The 18,825-nt window shown below is 34.6% G+C and overlaps 2 protein-coding genes across 2 annotated transcripts; one reads left to right on the forward strand and one right to left on the reverse strand.

Annotated features, from left to right (window-relative positions):
* Positions 1-281: 281 nt before the first annotated feature.
* Positions 282-9,057, forward strand: LOC114281775 (uncharacterized). The gene is made up of 11 exons (XM_028224350.2): positions 282-723; positions 2,358-2,482; positions 3,066-3,510; positions 3,602-3,714; positions 4,302-5,091; positions 5,621-6,085; positions 6,350-6,538; positions 6,626-6,853; positions 7,332-7,686; positions 7,810-7,996; positions 8,344-9,057. The coding sequence occupies exons 1-11, from the start codon at positions 517-519 to the stop codon at positions 8,825-8,827; spliced, it is 3,588 nt and encodes a 1,195-aa protein (XP_028080151.2). The 5' UTR covers positions 282-516; the 3' UTR covers positions 8,828-9,057.
* Positions 9,058-14,467: 5,410 nt separating this feature from the next.
* LOC145813711 (uncharacterized) lies at positions 14,468-15,259 on the reverse strand. The gene is made up of 2 exons (XM_082909610.1): positions 15,167-15,259; positions 14,468-15,034 (listed from the first exon to the last, which is right to left on the reverse strand). The coding sequence occupies exons 1-2, from the start codon at positions 15,257-15,259 to the stop codon at positions 14,468-14,470; spliced, it is 660 nt and encodes a 219-aa protein (XP_082765736.1).
* Between the last annotated feature and the right edge of the window lie 3,566 nt (positions 15,260-18,825).

An 18,825-nucleotide genomic window follows, 5' to 3' on the forward strand; every position in this document is an offset into this window, starting at 1 on the left:
AAATTTTATTAAATGACAAGAATATTTATAATTTTTAAAATTATAAAAAATTAATTTATATTTTAAATAAGAAAAACACTATGATATGCACATTATAACTAAAAAAAAATATAATTTTAATTTTTTGAATTATAATTTTTTTTAAAAATATCATAACTAAGCACAATCTTAAAAATGTATTTATAATTTTCTTTTATATTTTCTCCAAATTTGGTGGAGGTGAGGGTAATTAATCCTTATTATTATTATTATTATTATTATTATTATTATTTTATTTTACAGAAAAAGCAAATATAAAAACTAAACTCGACAGCTCTGAAAACGCAAACACCGATACGCAACTCCACAGCCGTCGCGACCTTTCCTTCTCCGAATTCCCTCTCTCTCTCTCTCTCTCTCTAAAGACACATATATTGATTGATTGTGTATATACATATCGGTTCTATTTATCTATCTATAATTAAACGTTAATCGTTAAAGATTAGCAATTTGAACTGTTGTTGTAATCGGAGTTTGATGATGATTTCAATGGCGGTGGGAGTGGATTCGCCGGAGACAAGTAGGGTTTCCGGAGTTGCGATGGAGTTTCCGGCGACCGATGATACGGCGTCGCCGCCGAGGATTCCCCGGAGGCTTCGGAGGAGGCTTTTGGAGACCAAAACCTCTCCATCGACTGTCGAAGAAATCGAAGCCAAGCTTCGAGATGCCGATCTTCGTAGACAGGTCTCTATCTTAAATTTTTCGTAAATTAATAATTAGTTTTGATCGATAATTGGAAAACTTTTGTTCTTTGCTTTGCTTACAATCTTCTTGGCTCTGTTTGTTTTGTTTGTGAGGAAATCTAGAAGTGTTTTTGTGTATTTGGTTGAATTGGTGTCTAATTAAAGAATAATTGAACGCAACTGAACTAGTTTTGTTTGGGTTCAGTTTAGGTAAGAGTACCAAATTAAGGAAACTATTATTAATTTAAAAAAAAAAAATACAGTTCTTTTCTCCAGTCTGAATTTTGAAATTTTTTATACCCACTGTTTGGCTTGTGAGAAACTCGAGGAAAAGGAAGGAAAATTATTGAAAATTTCAGAAATTTGTTTTCGGTCTTATTTATTTATTTATTTTTTATAAATTATTATTATATAATTATTATATAAATAAATGAATTAATTATTTGGCTGATTTTGTTTCTATTATTAAGAATTAGATAGATGTTGATCAAAATCAGAGCTTTTCCTTCCATTTCCCAGAAACCAAACAAATGGTTCGTTTCTATTATTTTTGTAATAATTCTCTTTTTATTATTTTACCTTCGTGTTAGGTTAGAAGGTAGATGTTTCTTCTGTTTGAATTTTGTTTTGTACTTTTCCTTATGTGCTCTTTTTCTTTTCCTTTTTTTCACATGGGCATGTAATGTTGTTCACTGCTCTTTTTCACACTCTCTCTCTCTCTCTCTCTCTCTCTCCCTCTCTCCCTCTCTCTCTCTCTCTCTCTCACAAAAATTATTGCAAAATTTTGGATACCCTATTTTTCATTTAATTTTTTATTTTCTTTCTCTTCTCCCTCATCTAACTATATTTGCATTTTTGTCCCCTTTTTAATTTTATATTATATATATGTACTTTTTAGGCTGGGCCTTCATTTTTTATTTTTATTTTTTCTAGGAGGGAAGTGATTGGTGTTTAGTAATGGAAATACTATGGAACACACCTTATAACTAAAAAAAAAATACTAGCATAATTTCATATTTTATTAGTTATAACTAAAAAAAAAATTATCATAAGTAAAACACAACCTGAGGAGATATGGAACACACCTTATAATAAAGGGGACAAAAAAAACATAATTTCATATTTTCTTAGTCATAACTAAAAAAAATATCATAACTAAACACAACTATAATAAAGAACTCATGAATCATAACTAAAATAATGCCATCACGAAAGAAGAAAATGGCATAACTAGGGTGCATACGGTACACCTTTTCAAGGTGTGTATTTAGAATTTCCCTTAGAAATTTTATTGAGTTCACTTGTACTAGAAATTCAAGCTTATATTCACTTTATGAAAACTTTAATTCCATTAGTTCAATTTAAGTTGACATAATTTCACTTTTGCAATTTTGATTTTTTCACAATTTAGGTCTTGTTGGTGCAATAATTTGTTTGTAAAAAGGGTTTCAATTTTTTTTTAATTGTATTCAATTCTTTGAAAGTTATAACTTTGAATCCATTTTGCATTATGCAATCCATCCACAAAAAAATAAATTATGTTATTGAGGATTATTTAGTGTTAACTTTTAACAGCATCAACCTACCCGAGTTTCACTGATCTTTTTTTTTAAAATTTTCTTTTATTTATTGCAGAAATTCTACGAGAACTTGTCAAGTAAGGCTCGTCCGAAGCCAAGAAGTCCTTCGCAGTCTTCATCCCATGAAGAAGACCTAGGACAGCGCCTTGAGGCAAAGCTCCAAGCTGCTGAGCAGAAAAGGTTAATTTTTATTGCATAGTATTTGGTCCTTTATTATAAGCTTTGAGTAATAATTACTGCTATTGGTTAGGCTCTTGAAGAACGTTTTGTTTACATTTTTTGAAAAGCTTAGCTGGTTTATTGTTTGGGTGTTTGAAAGGTCATCCATGTCATTGCGTAGGCCCTATCCCAAAATATCCACTTTCAATTAAACAATTTTATTTGGTCAAATTACTTTTGTTTGTGATGATTATAATATTTTTGTTTCAGCTTGCTACTTAATTTTCCCCTCCATGTTCATGGCATTCTTTTGACTTTTTTCCCCTCCCTTTAAAGGCTTTGAAGATGTAATTGCACTCTACTTGTAATTCTCCAAAAGTTGTCCTTGTAACGTTCTGTTTATTTTGTTTATTCCATGGAAAGTTTTGTTCAAAAATTTCTCTTACTTTCTTATCCTTGAGAATGCAAAAGTTAATTGAAGATTCCTCCCCTCCTGCACCATGCATGGCTTTGAGTGAAGACTAGGATGACTACTCTGCTTATAGTAATGTACATATTCATAATTGACGGTTCACACGTACGCCTTTATTGTTTGGACGAACAGGTTGAGCATTCTGGCAAAGGCTCAGATGCGCCTAGCTAAGTTGGATGAGTTGCGGCAAGCTGCTAAAACTGGAGTAGAAATGCGTTTTAAGAAGGAACGTGCAGAGCTAGGTACAAAAGTGGAGTCGCGGGTTCGACAGGCTGAAGCAAATCGAATGCTTATTCTTAAGGCTTACAGGCAACGCAGGGCCACTCTGAAGGAGAGGACATCTCAATCATTATTACGGAGGATGGCTCGAGAAAATAAGTATAAGGAGCGTGTGCGTGCTGCAATTTCCCAAAAGCGTGCAGCTGCTGAGAAGAAGCGATTAGGGTTGCTGGAAGAAGAGAAGAAGAGGGCACGTGCTAGGATGCTGCAAGTGCGAAAGATCGCCAAATCTGTATCCTACCAGCGAGAGATTGAGAGGAGAAAAATGCAAGACAAGTTGGAGGACAAACTGCAAAGGGTATACACATGATAACATTTTCCACCAAATTTATCACCATTTTATGGCGCTTGCTTTATTTTTTTACTTGTGGAATTTGATATTGAAATAGGCGAAGAGACAAAGAGCAGAATATCTAAGTCAGAGAAGAAGGCTTCATAACTCTGTTCATGTTGATTGGAATATGCACAAGCAGGCTGACCTTCTCTCTAGAAAGTTGGCAAGGTATACATGTTCTATAGATGATCAATCATTAACCTTCAATATAATAAATTTCATAGTGTTTCTGTGATTTCATAATGATTCATTGTTTTAAAGGCATTGCTGCCTGATCAAGCCATATATAGCTGTCTATGAGCCCTAACTTTTACGGTGTTATTAACTTGAGGGAACTTTCTAATTTTGTTAGCTATTTGTTTATGTTGATTTGGATTTAAATAATGCATGTATTGCAGTGTGAATAACAAAAAAGGATTCATGCATCTGACCTCACTTAATTGGGACACAAAGCTTAGTTTGGTTTGGTTTAGTTGGTTTATATGTTTTAGAGTGAATGACGAATAGTAGTAATGCAACCACAGGTTTAAATTGAACAACAGCTATAATCAATTTCACTGGGGCTATCTGATTTTCGAAGGGGGAAAGCGAATATGTTTTTTTTATTTTCGCACTGTGGCTGAACCTTTTTTATTCCAAATACTCTCACATGCATGACTTTGGATTCGTAGTTAATTATTTTAAAGCTACTTAGAATTTTAGTTGGATATATAGTAGAGCCATGGTTTTACTTTGGTGGTTATTATGCTTTGTAGGTGCTGGAGACGTTTCGTTAAGCTGAACAAGACTACCTTAGATTTGGCAAAAGCTTATGACGCTTTGAATATTAATGAAAGATGTATGGAATTGATGCCATTTGAGCAGCTTGCTCGTCGTATTGAATCACCTGCTACCCTTCAGACAGTAAAAGCTTTACTTGACCGTCTTGAGAGCCGCTATAAGCTGTCAAAACCTGTTGTTGCTACCAGTAATCCTTCTAGTTCGGATGACATTGACCATCTTCTTAAGCGAGTTGTTTCCCCAAACAGGAGGCGTACACCCAGGAAATCACCTACCCAGAGCAAAGATGCCAAGAGACCAGTGTCTGTTAGAGAAGTTGCCAAGAGTCCTGTTAAATTGTCAAGGTACCAGGTGAGAGTTGTGCTATGTGCTTATATGATACTGGGCCATCCAGATGCAGTTTTCAGTGGCCAAGGAGAACGTGAAATTGCTCTGGCCAAGTCTGCTGAAAAGTTTGTTCGAGAGTTTGAGTTGTTAATGAAGATAATACTAAATGGGCCTATACAGAATTCTGATGAAGTGTCTGACCCTGAACAATCAAGACGTTTGACCTTCAAGTCTCAGCTTGCAGCTTTTGATGCAGCATGGTGCTCCTACTTGAACAGCTTTGTCGCGTGGAAGGTTAAGGATGCTCAATCGTTGGAGGAGGATTTGGTGAAAGCTGCCTGTCATCTTGAGCTGTCTATGATCCAGAAGTGCAAGATGACTCCAGATGGGGATAGTGATGGTGATCTAACTCATGACATGAAAGCTATTCAGAAACAGGTTTTATTCCTTACCTCCAAAGAATTCCTTTCAAGCAGAATCATTATACCCAATAAATAAAATTACACAACAAAATTTAGGTAGTTGTAATAAAGTTGGTAAACGTATTGCTAAATAAATTATTCTTTTCGAATCTTTTCATACTGATTTTTTTTTTTCTTTTATTATGCTTGAAGTGTTTCCAGTATGTAACCATAAAAGTGCATTTTATTAATTTTTTTCACGTGAAGATGGATGTAATATAGCCGACCCATTTGATGGGACTTAAGGCTTGGCTTGGTTTGGTTTGGTTTGGAAGATGGATGTAATATAGTGTGTATCACTGATTGATTGCTGGGGTGGGGTGCTGGGAGAGGTGCACTCAATTCATGCTAACCACTGGCAGTATCTGCATGAAGTGGCTACTTTTAAGAATTGAACATACATTTTCATTTGGAAGCCTAAGATTTTAACATTTGCGCCAACGAGTGTTTAATTTTGTTCTCCCACTGATGTGACTAATGGTCTATTTGGTTACTTCTGTTGAAAGGTCACTGACGATCAGAAACTTTTGAGGGAGAAAGTGCGTCATCTCAGTGGAGATGCTGGGATTGAACGAATGGAATGTGCTCTTTCTGACACAAGAACCAAATATTTCCAAGCAAAGGAGAATGGAAGTCATCATCCAGTAGGGTCTCCCCCAATCATGCATATTCCATCTCCAAACCCACCTATTTCCCGAGCTTTTACTTCTATTTCTAACTCAGATAAAAGAGGTAGTACAATCGAAGGTATTCAGAAGCCAAGTCCTGTTGTTCGCTCCTTATTTCAAGATGACTATCGTTCTCCACTCAAAGAAGTCAGCTCATCTGCTTCTAGCAGCAGTATGAACCAACTCCATGAGTCTGACGAGAAGTTGGCCATGGAGAATGAATTGATGGTGAATGAAGTTCTTCATGAGCTTACATTTGCAGATAGTTTGAATGTCACTCCTGAAGACCAAAGCAGCATGAAGGTTAGTATATTGTCTTGATTATTAATTTCTGATAAATCACCTATAAATAAATGACTGCTCTCATTTTGAAATTTTTATATCTATATCTATACTATAATATGAAGCCTACACCTGAGTTGGTGTAGACATAGACACGTCTCGTTTTTTTACAAAGCATAATGGAAATTGTGTCCATTCTCTGTGAGTGGCCACATGTTTGAGTTTGATAGGTTGACATTTTCAGCTGTTCGTATGGACTCGATTCCTCATTTCTTTACCCTGCAGGCAAAGATAAAAGAGACAATGGAAAAGGCTTTCTGGGATGGCATCACAGAATCTATGAAACAGGATGAGCCTAATTATGACCGGGTTGTTGAGCTAATGAGGGAAGTGAGAGATGGATTCTGTGAGATGGCTCCTCAGAACTGGAAAGAAGAGATTTTTGGAGCTATTGATCTGGACATTCTCTCTCAGGTAGCATGCTCAATCACTTTTTCTATTGTTGCGGCCAAGATTTATTCACTCTTTTTACACAATTTATTTTCTTTTTTCTTTCCTCAGGTGCTGAATTTGGGTAAGCTAGACATGGATTATCTTGGAAAGATTCTGGATTTTGCATTGATCACTTTGCAGAAGCTTTCTGCTCCAGCGAAGGAGGATGAACTAAAGGTTGCCCACCTGAAATTGCTGAAAGAACTAGCTGAGATTTGTCAAGCTGGAAATGGATCAAACCAATCATACATTGTTGCGTTGATCAAGGGTTTGCGCTTTGTCTTGGAGCAAATACAGGTATTTGTCTATGCCTTCTCTATTCTTTATATTTATATTTCACTCTATTGCATATTGTGCAACAATGTGGTAATAATATTTCCCTAGGGGTTGGCATTGTTGCAAGAATGAATAATGTAACTTCATAAATCATAAACTGCAAAATTAGCCCATGAGAGCATAACTGGAAATTGAATTTCATAAATTTTGGAGATCAAATTCATCACAAGTAGGTTGTCTCAGATAAATCTAATGTAAAATAAATTAAGATTATAAAGAAAACCGGGAACAACACTATATGATCAGACCAACTTTGTTTCTTAATTTGGAGAATCTTCTTTACGAGCCACAACTCCGGTAGGTAACCACTTAAAAGAGTGATTCGTTTTACAAACCATTGCCATGGATGCATGGGAATATGTCACATACCCTTATTTGTACATTTTCTGTATAATTTGTAGCCTGTGCATGAAAGCGATTGTTACACTTTTCCCCACAGGCACTCAAGCAAGAGATCAGCAAAGCACGTATAAAAATTATGCAACCACTTCTAAAGGGGCCTGCCGGTTTGGAGTATCTGAAAAATGCTTTTGCCAAACATCACGGACCTCCCTCTGATGCCTCTACTGCTCTACCTTTGACAACGAGGTGGCTTTCGTCTGTGTGGGATAGCAAAGATCAGGAATGGCACGAACACACAAATGCACTCTTGGAATTGACGAGGAGTAATGAAAGTTCTTCTCAGAGGCTTCTTCTTTCCACCACACTCAGAACGGGTGGAAGCATAGTCAAAACAAGTGGAAGCCAACTGACTTCAGTCCCTTCTACCAGCAAAAATGCAACAAATGCAACAGGTTTAAATGTTATACTCATTTGGGGTCTGTTATTTACTGATATTGTTGTTGTTTGAAATGAACTACTGGTACACAACGTGATGTACATACATTTAACACTGGGACTATGTTCTTCTGTTATAGGATCAGATAATAAACTAGAATGCAAGGGAGAGAAGGTTGATTTGTTAGTGAGGCTTGGCTTGTTGAAGTTAGTGACTGGTGTATCTGGGCTAACACAAGAAGCTTTGCCTGAAACTCTGAAGCTCAATCTCTCTAGGCTTAGGGCTGTTCAAGCCCAACTTCAGAAGATCATTGTAATTTCTACGAGGTATGTGAAGTAGATCATCCCCCACCCCCCCCCCCCCCCCTTCCTATTCATCTTTTTTAATTTAGTAGTGTGCTATGCAAACAAAGATTTATACAGAATTTTGATCGAAATTGATGTGGCAGCCTTAGCTACTATCACTTTAAAAACAAATGCCCATCAGCGTGAGTTATATTTTCAAGATTGCCACTGTCACATCACATTGTTCTGGCATGAAATTCTATATGAATTTATATTTTTATGAATCACATTCTGTTTAAAATTCTAGTTCCTTTTGGTAACAAAGGTTTCTGGCCAATTTTATCATTGTCTCACTGATGCGTCCTTTCTGATTCGCTTAATCTGAGCAGCATTCTAGTTCTTCGGCAAACTCTCCTCAGTGAGCAGATAGTACGCAACCCAGCAGACTTGGAAAACATAATATTGAGCTGTGTTAAGCAACTTTCCGAGCTTCTGGACTCCGTTGAGGACGCTGGAATCAAGGAAATCACTGAACTACTTGGTTCATTTACACAAGGTGATGACAAAACCGGTGACACCATAAAACTCGAGTCCCGGAAGAATGTTATGGCGAGGTTGTTAATGAAAAGCTTGCAAGCCGGGGACCCAATATTTGTTCGGGTGTCCCGTGCTGTTTATTTAGCTGTTAGAGGAGTTGTTCTTGGGGGAAATGGGCCAGGAGGAAGAGCATTGGCAGAGATGGCACTCCGCCAGGTGGGTGCAGCTTCTCTACTCGATATGGTGATGGGATCCAGTGAAGTGGTGTTGGTAGCGGCTACGGTGTCCTGCGGTGTCCATGGCCCATGGTATGTTCATTTGATTGAGAAGATGTGATGGTGATGGGTTAAACCTAAGAAATCTTTTTTAGGTCCACTTTGTACATTTTAGTTGCTGATTCTTCTTATCTTGTATAAATTGAATTGTAGATTTCTATCTGTATATGAAAAAAATGCTCTGTTACTTTGTACTACTACTACTATTACATGTGTGCAGTGTAAGTAAATTAGTGTATAAATAAACTGAAGATTAATTGCTATAAATGGCTTCTCTTGGTGTTTGGATTATTGCTTTCCTCCAGATTTCTTCTTTCTTATGCATCTGGGAAAAAAATTATGACTATTTTTCATGGATGATATTGGGATAATTAAAATGACACTTTCATGGATGATATTGGGATAATTAAAATGACACTCGTGATAGCTCAGAGGCCTCTCAGGGTTCAAATTTAAATTTGAGAGACCCATTTAGGCCATGCTTGATCTGCGGGGAGGGTTGGGCAGAGCTTTTTTTGTCTTTTGCTTTTGAGTAAATTTTAATTTTATTTGGCACTTTCTACTTTGAATTCAATTCAAGTAGTTCCATTTGTCTAACGTCATTTTAAAAACTAACGTCATTTCAAAAACTAATTAAGAATAACTACGTGACAATATTACTTATATTTAGCATCTATACAGTTCTATCAAAATTTTATTGTCAAAATTTGTTTTGACAATACGCAAAAATAGTTAAAAATAATTAATTTTTAAAGGGATTTCTATTTACACGTCATGAATCATTTCAGTATATACCAATTATTTAAGAGTATTTTGAGAAGATGGTTAAAAGTTAATATTAGCAATCAATTTTTTGTTCCTACTAAAAAATTATATGAATGGAATGTTAATGGTCTTAGTCAAAATTAAATTTTACAAAAATTAAATCATATGCCCATAGTTGTAAATAGTTACCTTAGTAATTATCTTGGTTACACTCAATCTGAAATAGTCTCCCTACTTATATCTGGATTTACAGGTTTGCTCAAATCTTGGTGGGATAAATAGTCTCCCTACTTATATCTGGATTTACAGCTATGCTCAAATCTTGGTGAGATAAATACCTAACTTCTGATACACGTGAAAGTATTCAACATGCTCAACAATTAGATGAAAATAATTTCCCAGCTGATTTTTAGCTTTTAACCAAGCTTTTTGACTCTTTTGGAAAGTGATTTAGGAAGTTGGTAAAAAATTGTTTTTGGTTTTTTTGGTTAATGTTTTTGGCTTTTTTAGAAAATGATTTGAAAAATTAGTAAAAAGTTACTTTTGACTTTTTTTTTGTTAATATTTGTTTACGATGTCACATCACAATAAAATGACCAAATTACCCCACCCAATTTAAGAAATTTATATTTTCATCCATGTATAACCCTAAACAACATAAAAAATATAATTATAATTTCACAAATAACTTTTTTAGACCGTCCCAAATGACTTTTATGTTAAAAAAACCAATCTAATTTTTTTAGACAAGCTGTAAAACACAACTTTTAACCAAAGTTTTCAAATAGACACTTAATACACACATGATAATTTTTAGATTATAAAAATATCTCAATTCACACTCTAACTTGCACTTTTTAACCTAAGCTAATAAACTGAGAACGCACCACAACACAATACAAGACCACGTAGACAAACAGGAGTTTTCTCTCAGGAACTAAGCTGACAAACGGAGGCTTTCAATCAGCCGGCGAAAGCTGTAGTTTGTCCAGCAAGTTTCATCTCTGATGAAGAAACGATCATCATCTCGTAGGTCATCTAACGATCTGCGATTCTCACCTAGGCTATGGTGTGTACAATCCGTTCCAACATTGCTACATTGGGTGAGTACAGAATTCTACAAAAATCAGTTTTAGTATTGTTTATAAATACATAGTTAAAGAAACTAACTAAACCGAAATGCTTAATTTTTTATGTATGGATAATATTTGATCAAATATAAATAATTAAATATTTTATAAATTTTTATGTATGAACATTTAATATCTAATTAAATATAAATAATTGAACATTTTATAAATGCTCAGCTCTTATTTGAATACATAATGAATAAAACATCTTCTATACGAACAAGACAAACAAACAAAAAAATTTCACCTTTTCATTGTTGTATTGTTCCAAATCAACAATTTGAGTGTCACCTGTGATGTGCAATATTTCAAAATCAATTGATTTCAATATTCTTAGCCTCCGTTTGGGAAGTGGGTTGGCTTTTTGGCTTTTTTGGCTATTTTAGCCTGGGGCTAAAAAGCCTGGTTTGGGAAGGGCTTTTTGACTTTTTTGGCTTTTTGGCTTTTTGGTGAGGTGTCATGTTGTTAAATGACGAAATTGCCCTTTTCCATTTTTTTGATTTTTTTATTTGGGTTTGGATTTGGCATATTTTCGGTTTTTTTTTTTTTTTATATACAAATTTGGCTTTTTGTTGGGAAAAAAAATTTGGTTTTTTTGTTTTGGTATTTTTTTTTCCAATTTTTTATTTTTGTTTAAATTTATTTATTTATTTATTTTTGGATTTGGCATTTTTTTGTTATATTTTTTTAAAATTTTTTTTATGTTATCTTTCGATTTCACGTATTTTGCTATTTTTTTTTTGAGGGTTTGGATTTGGCTTTTTTTTTTTTGTGTTTATTTTCTTTTTCTTTTTTTTCATATTGGGTGTCGATCTGCTGACTTTTGATTAATTTGTTTATTTATTTATTTATTTTTTTTGGAATTGAATTTGCCATATTTTGGTTCTTCTTTTTTATTTTAATTTTGTTATGTTGGGGTTTCGATTTTGCCTTTTTTGTTGTTTTGTTTTTTTGGAGGGGGGTTTCGCTTTGGCATTTTTCGCTTTACGTTTTTTTTTTTGACAATTTTTGTATGTTGTGTTTCGATCTCCCGAATTTTGCAACTCCAAATTTTGTCTTTTTTATTTTATGTTTTTTTTTTTTGTAGTTTGGCGGATTTTGCGTTAACTTTTTTTTTTGTTTGAAATTTTTTTATTTTGCGCTTGGATTTTTCATATTATGCTTAATTTTTTTTTCCTGTTACTTTTTTCATTTTCGGTTTGGATTTGGGGTATTGTGCTTAAATTTTTCGATTTTTATTTGGGAATTTATGTTTTTGTCTTTTTAAATTTTTTTTTTTTACTATAACTATGTTTTTTTTTAACTATGTTTTTTTTTTATCTTCGATTTTTATTTTTAACTAAGTCTTGTTTTTTTTAATTGGTATACAATAACTTTTTTTTAATATATTTATGTGTTTCATTTATTTGTAATTCACGTCGCACATTACAATTTGTGTATTAGTTTTCTTTTTAATTTGTTTTTATTTGTTTCACCTTTTTTTATTTTTCCAAAAGCAAAATTCGTATGGATTGTTATTTTTTAAGTTAGGCACGTCAGCAACTGGAAGGGGTTACATTCCCCTGGCAACTCATACATATTATACATAATAATATATTTGAATACAGTCTGTTCCACGTGTGTCATTACGTGACGACCATACGAACATTATTTCGAGTACTATATATTTCCTAACATTCCGTTATTACGCATGTAACATAATTTGTCACGTATGTGAAGGCGGACCAATGCCATATGGGGGTCCTCATCTCCAACCATTAAACCATCCTCGTCATGTTCAACTTCTGGTATGGCATTTACTATTGTCATAGCCTCTTCCTCGTCACAGATTGGCTGAACAGTTGTTGGGTTACCTGTGTTTCGCCGTATATAATTATGTAATGCCATTGACGCACCTACTAACTGAACTTGCACATTTGCAAAGTCATACCGAGGCATGTCTCGAATAAACCCCCATCAATTTTTCCAGGTACCGAAAGTGCGTTCCACGACACTGCGTAAGGACGAGTGGACTTTGTTAAATAATTCCCTTGGCGTGTTTGCCATCGCGTTTCTTGCAATACGTCGGAATTCTTGTTGGTGGTAACGGTGGCCTTTGAATGGTGCTAAGTAACCAATCCGGTTTACATAGCCAGAATCGACAAGATAATATTTGCCTGCATACATGACGACAATGTATGACACCAAAACCAACATTCTGCGTCATTTTCATATAACGCTCTGTCAGCAAATAAGTATTTGTTAACAAATCTAATAACATGGCCATGTGTTACCTTCGTCAGGATGTGGGAAGGGGACGTTGTCATTTGTTAGTATCTCGTTGAATATGCGACTATCATGCATACTTCCTTCCCATCCGCAAGAAATGAATATGAAACACATGTCAAAATCGACAGCGGCCATTATATTTTGTGTGTGACAGTATTTCCTACCGAAATATGTTGTCGCATCTGGCCCCGTAACCCATGCACTGACATGTGTTCCGTCTATTGCGCCAATGCAGTCCTGTCAACATGGATCATATGTTTTGTTTCGTAACCTTGTAACAAGTGTTTCACATTTGTCACGTGCAGTTAATAACAAAAAACATATATATTGTCTTGATTTATATGTCAATCATGTTTTGCTGAAGTACCTTGAACGGTAGGTATTTCCGTCTAGACCTCACGTATGGATGTATACGATGCTGACTGTATGTGGGCCGGCAATGGACAACAGTGAACTCTTTCATGGAATTTAATACGTTATGCACGTGCCTCGACACAGTCTCCCCAAAATGTTGGAACCGTTCCTGGATTTCCCGATTTTGCTTCCCTTTCAAGACATGGATAAACATCGCAACGCTTTCTTCAACAGCTAAGCCATGTGGACGTTGCGGGACTTGTAACCCAAAATCATTTACTAATGTCTCACACAATGCGGCAAAAACTTCCTTCGGCCTGCAAACATTTTCCTCAAAACGACCCATATGCCCCGCATATAGTTCGCATATCCATGTATTCCCGGTTAGTATAGAAGTGCGACATGGCGTTTTATGCATGTGTTTTTGGTACCATTCTGTCGCCAAGTGGCATGCTTGTAGAAATGTGCAGTTCTGTTCTTGTTGCAGCTGGACCGCCATTTGATTCAGCATTTCCATTATTTCATCATGGTTGCTTCCATCCCAGGGATTCATCGCGTTTTCGTTGATGCAAAACCTACAAAAGTGGCAGGCTTTCAATTAGTTGGCACGTGATTCATTGAGTTAAATTATATTGAATTTTGCAATTATACAATGCCGACATTGTTTTTAATGAACGCAATGCTGTCACCAATGTCCTTTGGAACGCATGATCATATGAATTGCAAAAAAAAAAGAAGCTGTTCAACGTATGCTTTACAGGGGGGCCATGGTTGTAACAACCACAAAACTAACAAAAGAACTTGCGACATATAGGCATTCAGAAGCGTGCATCGAAAACGTAATTCCCTGTCTTAAACGTAGCGCCACAAAATATTAAACCGTAAACATCCCATTCATTTCCCAAAAACGAAGCACAACCATGCTTCCGGTCTGTCAACCCATGCACTTACCTAAAACTTGTCACTGCCCGTAGCTAGCAAGAAGAAAAAAAAAAAGAGACATAATGCAAAACATGCACACACCACCATCCTGTTTTAGTACATAACAAACAGTACCATAAGTCTAAGTTTTAAAAAGGAAGAAAAAGACATGCATCTTCAACACTCGTAAGACCGTAGCATCACATCCGCCTACTCCCAAACAGGTTTGCAAATGGCCCCGACGCAGTACACTGGAGCTGCTTCTATGTAAGCCAGCCAATGATGTGGTCGTCATCAGGCTGGCACATCATGACCTCCCGGTAATCAGCGTTATCCATAAGTGTGGAGGCGAAATGGAATAACGGTGTACCAATCATGGCCGGAATACTGCTCAGTTTATGCATGCACTCGGAAATAGTGTACAGTGATTCGTTGCCTGTGAGGTGCCTGACCGTGACCTGCTGATTCTTCGAACGGACCACATCTGTCATTCTGTTCATGCTCTCCGCAATAACAGACGCACCACTTGTTGCCTTCTTCGACTTTGAAACACTTGTTGATGGCGTCTTTCTCCGTTTTGCCTTTTCAATCGACACATGCTCCAGTGAAGAATCAGAATCCACGTCCTGTACTCCTGTGGGTATCGGATCAGTGAATGGCTGGGCTCCCAAACTACGCACTGAATCAGATGAGTCCGTAGCAGCTTCAGGAATGTTCTCTCCCGGGGTCCAATGGTGCTTCCCAGTAGCTGCTGCCCCCATGAAAACCGTCTCCATCAAGTCACGGTGTTCCAACGTTTTCTTCCTGAACTTCGCACACACCTTGTTGATCTGCAGACATGTACATGTGTAAAAGAGGTTGACGTTATATTTCATATTCATAAATTTTATTGAAGTTGAATTAAGAAGTAAAAAATGTACTGGTAAATGAGAAATATAAAACTTGTTTCTACATGTACTTACTGATTCCATCTTGTCCCACCACTCGTCAGGTGCCTGAAACAAACCGGTGTCATAGTCAAAGCCTATCCCGGACACTCCCTTGCTTGAATCCATCAACTTCGTCCACGCTTGCCACTCTTTCTTCAACTGTACTTATTCTTCAACTGTTTAAGTCCATGTTTTTTTCCTGTTTTTCTCTGAAATTTCCTTGACAACGACTTGTACCCTGCCTGGCTGAGGACTAAGAATGGCCGATTTCCTTTACTAATCTCATTTGCAATCAACTGGAGGAAAACTCGGACTGAGTTACTGTCCCATGAGGCCTTGTGGCTTAGCTGAGTTTGTGTCTCTTCAAGACTGGTTGACTTGTCACTGACAACGCCTTTGCTTTTCGAGTGGTTACGAGGCGAAGTACGTGTGGAAGCCATTACTAATGTACAGTTACAAAAGATATAAATCACAAATTTGGTTGTTATATACACACGCACAACAAATGACACATTAAAAACAACAAACGCAGATATATGATGCCGAAGATGAAATTTGCATATACCCATTGAAAACATTTTTTACGTACGTACACAGGTTCCATGGAAGTTAGTAGTGGACAAAAACATGATAGTTAGTATTACGGCTCCCATATGCGACAACATAATACCATCGTACTACAAACATACTAACTACATACTAACAACATATTCAACACATACTAATGTCTTTGTACATACTAAGAACATGGTAACGGTGCTTACATACGGCACAACAAAATAACAACGACAATGCAGAGCACATACACAATGATCTTAAGCACACGCAAGGATTGTTGAATGTCTATGACATCAGCCCGCAATTGCATGGCAATTTCATCTCCGGCTGACGCATAGCCTTGGTTCTCATGGCTTCGTTCTTCACACCAACCAATCCAACTGACACAAGGCTGATGAGTGAAAAATATGCAACTATTAGTTTCATGGGTTGTTAATGTTCATTAAGTTATGACCGGTAAAGATTGGGTCACTCACCACAGGGAGGGGACATACAAAGTAGGAACGCCCTGGATTCTTGGTGGACCTGGAAATCCTAACAATACACGGGCCATATCCACAAGCACACATTCGTCCTGGCCATGTACTGGAAGTTGCAGTAGAGGTGAACGACGCCATGCTACGATTTAATATAAAGTAAATTGACATGAATGAACATGAACACGATTGCGTACTCAAATTAATAAATCTATGTTGTAATATATTTTGATAATGTTTTTTATGATAGGCAGCAAAATGGATTGGTGAGAATATATTTGTACTACATTTTTTATGATAGGCAGCAAAATGGGTTGGTGAGAATATATTTGTACTATATTTACGTTTTTGAATGTATTTATGATAAATTTTTTCATACTTACATGTACTCATATCTGTTTAATAAAACTTGTACACTCTTTATTGTTTACCTCTAAATTTGTAATATATAATATTAATACATTAGTAATATCTGTCTAACATTTGTTTAAGATATATTGGAAATAAATTATTTAGTTAATATATTTTTAATATAAATTTGATATATTTTGTAATTTGTTGGTAATATATGTACATAATATATGTGGCTTCCTTCCCAAATGTAGATCGAAAATAGTTATGGTGCTAATTAATTTATTTTTAGGAAATGAGAATTGACCCTTTCGTGTTGAGTTAAAAATAAACGCAAATTAATACATCTAATCTGTAATATATTTTCAATATATATTTTTTTTTATTTAAAAACATTTTGGAATATATGTACGATATGGTTTTCCATAATTAAATGTAGTCATATCTGTTTAATAAAACTTTTACACTCTTTATTGTTTACCTCTAAATTTGTAATATATAATATTAATACATTATTAATATCTGTCAAACATTTTTGTAATATATTTTTAGTCAACTGTTATTTTTCTATATTTCTAACATAAATTTCATAAATTTTGTAATTTGTTGTTAATATATGTACATATATCTACCTTCCTTCCCAAATGTAGTTCAAAAAATATTTACGGTGCTAATTAATTTATTTTTTAGAAATGAGAAATGAGCCGTTTGTTCTGAGCAAAACATATATGCGAATTAAGACATCTAATTTGTAATATATTTTCAATAAATTTTTTTTCTTCATATTTTGAAAATATTTTTTGAATATATTTATGATATAGTTTTTCATAATTAAATTTTGTCATATCTGTGTAATGAAAGTTTTACACGCATACATTTTTAACTCTAATGTATTTTTAATAAACTGTTTGTTTAATATATTTCTAATATAAATATAATATATTTTGTAATTTGGTGTTAATATCTGTAGATAATATATGAACCTTCCTTTTTATATAATTTAGTTGGAAAATATTTTTTATGTAATTAATTTATTTTCTTGAATTGAGAATTGACCATTTCGTCTTCAGTAAAAAATATACGCAAATTAATACATCTAATTTGTAATATATTTTCAATATATTTTTTGGCTCTTTTGAAAACATTTATTCATATATTGATGATAATGTTTTTCATAATTAAATTTTTACATATATGTGTAATAAAATTTTTACAGTGTTTACCTTGTAAATCAAAATTTCTAATAAACATTTCACATATATTTTTTTAATATCTTCGTAATATATTTTTAATATATTGCTTAATTGATTACAGTTTTTAATTTTGTCCTTTTTGGACCACAAGTTATATATATTTTGACAATTTGTTGTTAATATCTGTAACTTGTAACCCAGAGTTGGAATAAATTTTTTTTATGTAATTCAAAAAAAATTCACAAATGGAAATTGAGCATTTCTATTACGCAACAATCAGGGGAATTGAGCATTTCACAAATGGGAATTGTTAATTTATGTTAACCACAAATGGGAATTGAGCAACTCAGAAATGGGAACAGCATTTCTTATTTATATATAATAAATAAATAAAAAATGAAAGATCTGCATTTGAAACTATAACTGAACAGATATTCCAATTCTACACCAGATTTGCATTTCCGAACTTGTTTAAACAACGGTGCCTTCATACATATGGCCCAAATTTGTGATTCTGAAGCTCTATAAATCAGACCAACTATTTGAATCAGATCAGATATTATATACATACATGAATTCGAATGTGTGATCTGAAATTTTAGATTTTTCTTGATAATTATAAGCAAAAAATCAAAAAGACGAAAGAGTGTTTTTCGGATCTGAACACAGCTTTACCAGAATCTGATATTCATTCCCAATAACGTAAGTGCATTCACAGATTTGATTCAGAATTTATTTGAAAAATGGGTAGAGGGTAACAGTGGCACAATGTGTACATCAATTTCATAAATCAGATTTCATTCAGCTAAGGAATACATCAATTCAAACTTGTGATCTGAAATTTGTAATTTTTATAATTATAAGAACAAAATGTGTGAACCCAAGCAGAAAATCAACAAATCTGAAAAAACATCAGATTTGACTATGAACCCAAATCAGATTGTGATCTGAACAAAATGTGTAAACCCAAGCACACAATTTTTCATTTGTAATTGTGATCTGAGAAAAGGCAGATTTTTAATGATAATTATAAGAACAAAATCAAAAGAAGAAGAGAGTGTTTTACGAATCTCAACCTAGTCCGACCCTAATTACGCACAGAGTTGCAAATTTG

This window comes from Camellia sinensis, chromosome 2, assembly GCF_055761805.1.
Source record: "Camellia sinensis isolate YWXY chromosome 2, ASM5576180v1, whole genome shotgun sequence".
NCBI lineage: Eukaryota > Viridiplantae > Streptophyta > Magnoliopsida > Ericales > Theaceae > Camellia > Camellia sinensis.